General features: G+C 42.2%; 1 protein-coding gene and 1 long non-coding RNA gene across 2 annotated transcripts in view; both read left to right on the forward strand.

The window, feature by feature from the left end:
• Positions 1 to 644: 644 nt before the first annotated feature.
• LOC122335731 lies at positions 645 to 3,800 on the forward strand. The gene is made up of 4 exons (XR_006249006.1): positions 645 to 1,439; positions 1,685 to 1,815; positions 1,904 to 2,018; positions 2,791 to 3,800. It is a non-coding gene; the product is annotated as an uncharacterized LOC122335731 (long non-coding RNA).
• A 2,169-nt stretch (positions 3,801 to 5,969) lies between these two features.
• The window catches only part of p2ry1 (purinergic receptor P2Y1), a 2,892-nt gene continuing 177 nt past the window's right edge, over positions 5,970 to 8,684 (forward strand). Inside the window, exons 1-2 of the mRNA XM_043233565.1 lie at positions 5,970 to 6,191; positions 7,226 to 8,684. The exon at positions 7,226 to 8,684 is cut by the window's right edge and continues 177 nt beyond it. Coding sequence (XP_043089500.1) covers positions 7,238 to 8,305 — 1,068 coding nt within the window. The 5' untranslated portion in view covers positions 5,970 to 6,191; positions 7,226 to 7,237 and the 3' untranslated portion in view covers positions 8,306 to 8,684. The remainder of the gene's footprint in view (positions 6,192 to 7,225) is intronic.

The following is an 8,684-nucleotide window of genomic DNA, read 5'->3' on the forward strand; positions in this document are numbered from 1 at the left end:
TGTGTGTGTGTGTGTGTGTGTGTGTGTGTGTGTGTGTGTGTGTGTGTGTGTGTGTGTGTGTGTGTGTGTGTGTGTGTGTGTGTGTGTGTGTGTGAGTGTGTGAGTGTGTGTGTGTGTGTGTGTGTGTGTGTGTGTGTGTGTGTGTGTGTGTGTGAGTGTGTGTGTGTGTGTGTGTGTGTGTGAGTGTGTGTGTGTGTGTGTGTGTGTGTGTGTGTGTGTGTGTGTGTGTGTGTGTGTGTGTGTGTGTGTGTGTGTGTGTGTGTGTGTGTGTGTGTGTGTGTGTGTGTGTGTGTGAGTGAGAGAGAGAGAGAGAGAGACTCACACCTTATTTGGGCTGGAAAATAAAAGTCTAGCACAAAAAGAGTCACCTTAGATTTTTCTGCTAGTCAGGACCTTATATTTTATTAAAGAAAGGTTAGAGCTGAGAGAGCAATGAAAAGGTTGATTTAGAGAAGGGGAAAAGAAATACTGTACTATTATTGACAAACGTATCAATATTTAAATTCCTATATCCTTGTATTTATAGTCACTGTATGTTAAAAGTTCTGCAGTCATGATCAGAAATATCAGACAAGCAGTAAACTCTGATGATCTATATATAATCTAACCGTATTCATCTGCATGCATCAAATGATATTAAAAATACTACATCTTAACAGTAGTTTAGCAGACCTATAGCAAGCACTTTAGAAAAAAATACACTTTAGAAGGATTTTTACAGAAAGCTTATGCAAGGTTTTTGCCTAAATGAATTTATTGAGAAGCCTGGAAGCAATAAAGCCTGGCATTAATGAGGTTTAGTGATAAAGTCTGAAGGGAAGCCAGATTACAGATTATTAGTCTTCTGCTTTGATAGACAAAACACACTTTCTGTTTTTCTTCTATACTTGCTGCATACTTCCTGTAATCCATCATCAGCCGCTGTCTCAGAAGAATATAGTGCTTGCAGATTAATTTCACAAACGTTTATCTCCCGTGTGTCCTTCAGACGAACACAGACATCAGGAGATTTAAGAGTGAACAGGCCGGATATCTGACTTTTACTTTCTAGATAATCATGTCTCAGTTTTCATCCTCTTGTTAGTTTCCTTGGTAACTGATTAGCCCCTCCCTCGTTATCCCGTCTAATTAAACACCTGTGTTTCAGTCATTAGATGACCTCATGTAGTTTCTTCTTCTTCTTCTTTGGGTTATATTCATCATTAAACACGCTGCGTTCGGATCCTCCCGTTATTTTCCACAACCGCAGCACTTTTCTAATCATCAACATTTTGGTTTTTATCAGGAAATGAAGCCGGTCCTTGATTGGATCCCGGGAAGAAACAGGAAGTGTGCTAGGCTTAAAAATGTTTTTTTAACAATTGTTTTTTTTTAAAGCAATTCAATAGTCTTAGCCGTTTTTAACTATAATGATAGGCCTTTTAATATCATTTATTGAGGTGGGTGTCCAAATCACCGTATTTATCATATTTAAAAAATTATATGCTATTAATCATATTAAATATGATTTATTATTACGGTAAATTATTACCGTATTATTCATTTGCAACAATTTTCAAACAGGGACTGATTTTTATAATCTAGTCTAATTTATAGACAGGGTTAAAAGAGCGTCTGTAGTCGATTTTCATAAATGATTTTGCAAGTAATTTTAACTGTACACTGTATTTGAGTCGTCTTAAAGGTCTCCGTTGGCAAAGAGCACCGTCTGGACACTAAACGGTCACTGAGCGGGAAGCGTCTGGAAGGGCGTTCGTCTGAGAGGGTCGTCTCACTCCCGCAGTTCGCCGGTGATGCGTTAAATGAAGTTTGTTTGTGAGGAGATTTGGGGTCAGCTATAAAATAATCTCTCCACTGTGGGCTGCGGAAAAATACAAAGATGAAGTAAAATGCATTCCCACAGGTCGCGGTGGAGGAGAAATCGATTCTCTGGGCTCCAGGAGAGAGAGACGCAGCCACAGTGAAGCCCATTAGGACACACTCGATGCAACTCAGCGCTTTCCCCCGCGCTGCTCCGGGTAAAAGCTTTAATGCACACCATTAAGTCATGCTTTGAAGTATTACTGTCTTTCTCATCTGCTGTCAGACCGTCATCAAGATCACATTTTGTAGGGTTTGTTTCCTCCTCGTTCGCAGCGGTTTTGATTTATTGTAGGTAATTATCTGTTTATGCAAGAAATTAGTCATGGATTTGTTAACTTGCTTTATTGCACTTGGAGGATGGCAGCATATTTTGATATCGGCTGAATCGTAATGACTGGAATTAGTGCATGAGACTCATTTGTGTTGCACGAGCATATTTTGATGATTGCCATGTTTGTTTTCATCCATTGCCTTGACTTGAAATGGCAAAAAAACTACTTGTGCAATAAAGGAAGACCAAAAGAGAATAACTACCTGATCTTATTTATTTGGGTAGCTATTCAAATATAAACACAGATGCATTATGGCTCTCTTTAATACGGGGATGTTTCTGATTATTTTGACTCATCCAAGGCTCATTTTATGCTTCTTGTCTGTTTATTTACTTGATATTAGCCACATATGTAATATGCAAGATAATGCCTAAAAGTAAAACTTAGCCCAGATGGGGGATAATGATCTTGTCGATCCTGCCGAGGTTTCCTGGTTATTCTTCGTTCCACGTGACAAACACACAACACACATTGAGTCCCAGCCTTCCTACTTAAAAGCAGCGGGTTAACAGTGCTCAGACCGAACTGTTATACATCACAGCATTTATTGAAAGCATGCGCAATGCATTTAAACACCTTCTGCTTTCATATCCAGCGGTCGGCCGCAGACAGAAGAGGAGGACAGGTGAGCAGAAAGATGGACTTTGCTGTACAGTGAACGGAGTAAGAAGACGCATGGATCGATAAAGTCACTCCTGACAAATATCTGAAGCAACACAAGATGAAGAGAGCGTGCCGAGGAGAGAGAGCTGAGGATGAGCGGTGCTCACGCTGCATGAAGCGGTCGATATAGACGAGATCTTTCAGTGGCATTACCATATTAGACACAGTTAACACAATAATATTACATGAAAAACAGGAGGATGCTGATGACAGAAGTGCTAATATCCGGCTGTTCAGGCTGACCACAGCTAATAGACTCTATTCTGTGGGCTGCTGCTTTATGCAAGTGTTCAGTAAAGTCCCTGCCAGGTTCCTGTAAACGGCTGCTTTAGTAATTATCTGAAGCGCTTCGGCCCAAACTCATCAAAAATGGATGCATATGCATGCGTCTCCAGTTTCCCAGATTAAACTGTACAGTTACAGAAGAATGCATTTCCCTTGCATTTATTATTATTCTTCATTGGGGCTGAACTTAGTGAGATTTGCACGAAAAGGCTGTTTTTAATGTAAATGTGTGCAAAATAGCTCTGGGTTGCATGCTTCCTCTCTGACACAGATATTATCAGCGAGCACTGATGAGGACGTGTGTACCGTGTGCGCAGGAAAAGAAACTCGGTTTACTTATCCCAAAACAACAAGAAAACACTCTGTAAATATTCGATTGAAGCGTCCAATCAGTGAGCTGCTGCTCCTCGGCTCGTGTAAGCATCAACGAGAGGCTTTTTCTCAAGCTGTCAAACACAGAGAAACAGGTGCAGCTTATTTCCTTGCCGTTTTCTCTCACTCTCCGTCTCGGATCTGGTCTCTGCACAGCTGGGAGCGGGGATGTTTATGTGTACACATGTGAAACACACACACTCACACACACACACACGCTACCTCAGCGCACCAATTTAGTTTCACAGCGAGGGGTTTGACCTGTGACCATCAAGAAGGGACAACACTGTTAGCTGCAAGAGGCGAACAAACCGTTTTTCCCATGATTGGCATATATATATATATATATATATATATATATATATATATATATATATATATATATATATATATATATATATATATATATATATATATATTATATTATATATATATATTATAATTACTTGTTATTCATTTATTTATATTTTATTGTACTGTATGTACACTAACACTGTTTATCTCTGCTTATCTTTCCTTCCAAGGTCAAGAATTGTGGATAGGTCGTGATTTTTGTTCTTCTATAAAGTCTATATTTGTCTCTCTCTGTGTGTGTGTGTGTGTGTGTGTGTGTGTGTGTGTGTGTGTGTGTGTGTGTGGGGGCTTGAGTCAAGACACATTCATTTAGCTTTGTCTTGACAGAAAAGGGGAAGCTTTACTCCTTCATCGTAACACTTCTCACTTTCGTTCCTGTTGGCTGTGTGTGATGTATATGGAGTGTAGCCAGTGTTTTCAGCCTGTGTGTGTGTGTGTGTGTGTGTGTGTGTGTGTGTGTGTGTGTGTGTGAACAGATAATAGATACTGTGTATCTAAACACCGTCCCCTCATATTCTCCTAAAAGTGAAACCTCGCTCTATTCTTCTCACTTCTCTTTAACCTCGACTGTAGACTAAACACAGAGAAAAGGAAAACAGTCAGGTTTCCCTGTAATTCATGGTTCATTTACAGTAACGCTTCACAAAACCGATGCATGCCTCTACACTTGCATGGAAACATCTGCTGCCCAAAACAATAATCAGTGATTATTATTCTGTGTGTTTTTGTGACTTTTTAAAAAGAACATCTAAGAAAAAGTGACATCAAAAAGATGAAGGGAAAATATATCACAGTCATGTTTTTGTGGCTTTATTTCTAAACTGATCTTTCTTCATCATGCACATTAAAATAATATGACTGAGATTTCATGATATTAAGTTTGCTGTCTCTGTGAAACTTTTTGGCCGCATTCTCAACTGGAAAGAATTAATAAAGAAATACGAATCACTTTTAACTATAAAACAGCCCGTTTACAGGGTTTCTGTAAATCTGTAGTCATTTGTGTTCATTCATGCTTGTTTTCCTGATCTTTACCTCACACATTACCACAGGTTTCTCTGCTCATGCTCTTACAGTCAGACTTGAGCTGCTGCAGATGAAACTCTGATCTACTTCTTGCACAAACTCATCAGGTTGTAAAACCTGTTTCTGTGGCCCAGACACGCATGTTGTGTTCGACATTTAGTTTCCTAAGTGAAGCATAATGAGAGTGTGTGAGTGTGTGCAGTAAAGCAGATACGAAGAACCGAAACAAGAAGCGATTCCAGCTCATTATCCGCCCCTCCTTCAGACAAACACCTCAGACCGGCGCGAGCTCGAGATTCAAGCCAGCGAGTCGACTCGCTCGAGCGGTCCGTTTCGATGATTCGGTTCTTTGAGAAGGTGAAAAACAAAAAGTTCAAATGATTCACGGGAGCAATTCAAGGACAGCGATAGTGTGCATTCACCAAGCTTCTTATAACAAAACAAATAATACTCTGTTAAAACAGGAGTATAGCCTATCATTTGCTATTAACATGCTTATTATTAACAAGTGTTTATTAATAGGTCTACTCATAAAACACATATTAATGCTTTATTCTGGATGACCAATATATACTTAACAACTAACTATTAATTAGCAGCAAATTATGAGTTTAATGGAAAAATTGTAGTGAATAGTTTGTTTTTAAAAAAGTGTTACCGAAACAAAAGAAAATGCCAGAGAGATTCGGGATAAAAGCAGGCAACAAAAGCTCTACAAATATAGAATTTCTGTTAGCCTATTAACATGCCATATTAAATATCACCCTGCACTCTTCAGAATAAAAGGTTCATTTCATGGCTTTGGTTATTTATTTTTTGCAGTTAATCACTGGCGTCCTGTTCATATTTGTTTTGTGGCCTAACGCAAAAATGTTTATCTGAATATTTCTATTTATTATTATGTCATTGCTTGCTCTTCTTCATGAGGTAAATCTGTGAAGTTTTTTTGTTATTTAGTGTAAGTCTAACCCATCTGATGATGTTAGTTGTGTTCGAGACAGTGAACGTGATTCGTGAAAGAATACGCTTCGGAAGTGATTCGCTCGCACCTGGCGAGTCGGTTCGTGTGAATCGTTAAGGAAGAGTCGCTTCGTACGGCTCGATTCGCTGCGGCTCTCGCGGGCTCGGCGCGGCTGTGAGTGTCGTGTGTTCGCCGGTGTCGGCGTGAGAGAGAGTCGCTTCTATCCCGCAGAGAACGGTAGCGAAGCAGACACTGCTGTGGCGGGAAAGCGGCTCCGCTCATGCCGCCGTCGGTTCCGGTGACGCGCCGCGGGGTGAACGCGCGTCCGGCTGCTGGTGAGTGACTTCTGCTCTTTAGCTCGAAGGAGTTGTTGGTTTCGCAATTCATATTTTATTTGCGTTGAAATGGCTGCTCCGGAGACGAATGACTTGTTATTGTATTGTTTTCATCTCGGTGCTCTTACTGAAGATAATCCTCGCCGAGGCTTATTATGAACTTAACCCGTCTGTTCCATCACTTTTCTTTCTCGGTTTCTCTGATTCACTGAGACGGAAATCTCTGGATCAGCTTCAAAACCAAGTGCATTTACACATGCATGCTTTCTGACGCAAAATGAAGACATGCATAATATGGCCATAATCTGTTATATTTAAAGCAACAAGCAATTGGTTGGAATCCTGTTGCAATCTTGAAATCTTAATCTTATTATTTTAAAAAATCTCCATTTGATCATTTACAAATGTTTGCAGCATTAACAATCTCAAAAAAAAAACAAAAATAAATAAATATATATATATACACACACTCAACTATAATATAAACATCATAATCTGCTCTGGAAGGTAATTAATTAAGTTGTTGTTCAGTAAGTGCACATGTGAGTCCATACAATCATTTCTTGCAGATATTTTTTTTTCCATTACATTTTTAAGCGTCTTTTATTTTGCATTTCCTGCAGTTACGTTCTACTTTTTCTGTTTTCAGTGCAGTTCAGTCAACGCTGAATTCTTACTAGTAATCCATCGACGTTTACTACTTCAGTAGACTTCTTGATTTCCGTTACAAAAGCAACCCAAGCGCGTAATGCTTCAACTTTAAACTTTCTATAACTTAAACGAAGAGATCTTAACGTTCTATTCAAGTTTCGAGTATCTGATGCAAAGCAGCCGTGTTATATTACGCGGTAGCTTGAGTCCATATGGCAGAAAAGTACAGTAAAAATCACTCGATGACATGCAATCAATGTTCTGAAGCATATTCCAGCAGCTAACGGCGTTTAATGCATGCTAATCTATGCTAGCGAGGTTGGTCTGTGGAGCACATGTGGGTCTGAACAGGTGAATAATGCAGGTTGACGGTTGTCTCGTAGATCCTTGACAACATGTCGGCGGAGTTGAGTAACCTGACGTCGCTCGTGAACAACGGCAGCGACTTTTCCAACCTCACGGCCAGATGCTCGCTAACCAAGACCGGCTTTCAGTTCTACTATCTGCCCACCGTCTACATCCTGGTCTTCCTCACGGGCTTCGTGGGGAACAGCTTGGCGATCTGGATGTTCGTGTGTCACATGAGGCCCTGGAGCAGCATCTCCGTCTACATGTTTAACCTGGCGCTCGCCGATTTCTGCTACGTGCTCTCGCTTCCGTTCCTCATCTACTACTACTTCAACAAGACGGACTGGATCTTCGGAGACGTCCCGTGCCGGCTCCAGAGGTTCATCTTCCACGTCAATCTCTACGGGAGCATCCTCTTCCTCACCTGCATCAGCGTGCACAGATACTCCGGCGTCGTGCATCCGCTCAAATCGCTGGGCAGGCTGAAGAAGAAAAACGCGGTGCGCACCGTGGCGCTGGTTTGGCTCGTGGTGGTGGTCGGCATCTCTCCCATCCTGTACTACTCGCGCACCGGCCCTAAGAAGGGCTTAACGACGTGCTACGACACCACGACCGAAGACGAGCTGCCGGGGTACTTCATCTACAGCATGTGCATGACGGTGTTCGGCTTCTGCATCCCGTTCATCATCATCCTCAGCTGCTACGGAGGCATCGTCAAAGCGCTCATCTCCAACAACATGGACAACGCGCCGCTGAGGAAGAAGTCCATATACCTGGTCATCATCGTGCTCACGGTCTTCGCCATCTCCTACCTGCCCTTCCACGTCATGAAGAACCTCAACATGCGAGCCAGACTGTACTTCCAGGGCCTGGACATGTGCGCCTTCAACAACCGCGTGTACGCCACCTACCAGGTGACCCGGGGGCTGGCCAGCCTCAACAGCTGCGTGGATCCCATCCTGTACTTTCTGGCCGGAGACACGTTCAGACGCAGGCTGTCCAGAGCCACCAAGAAGTCCTCCAGGAAAGGAGATCAGCCGCTGCAGTCCAGGAGCGAGGAGACGGCTCTGAACAGCCTTCCAGAGTGCGTCCAGAACGGGGAGAGCCAAGCCTGAGCTGCTCTCCAGAGAAACCTCTTCTGCTCTTCACTGAGCCTGCAGTCGTTTGATCCAGAGACGTGTGAAATCTCACAGTTGCTGCGTATAAAATCAGAAGCGTGTGATATAACCCAGGGGGACTGTGAGAGCCGTTTCCCCGGACGCGTCCCGGCCGGGATTTCTATATTGCCTACCATATCTAGGTTCTGTTCTTGTTTGGGTGCAGACCGATCTGTGGCATCTGTGTTTTTAAAATGCTCTCGAGACACAAAGCAGTGCAGAAATCCCGGCAGGGACCTGACCGGGGAAAGGACTCACGGTCATCCTGCATGAACTCGAGGTTTTGAGAAATAAACTCACCATTGAGAGTCTTCTGAGATTCTGAGAACATACACCT

Source organism: Puntigrus tetrazona, unplaced genomic scaffold (genome assembly GCF_018831695.1).
Source record: "Puntigrus tetrazona isolate hp1 unplaced genomic scaffold, ASM1883169v1 S000000896, whole genome shotgun sequence".
Classification (NCBI taxonomy): domain Eukaryota; kingdom Metazoa; phylum Chordata; class Actinopteri; order Cypriniformes; family Cyprinidae; genus Puntigrus; species Puntigrus tetrazona.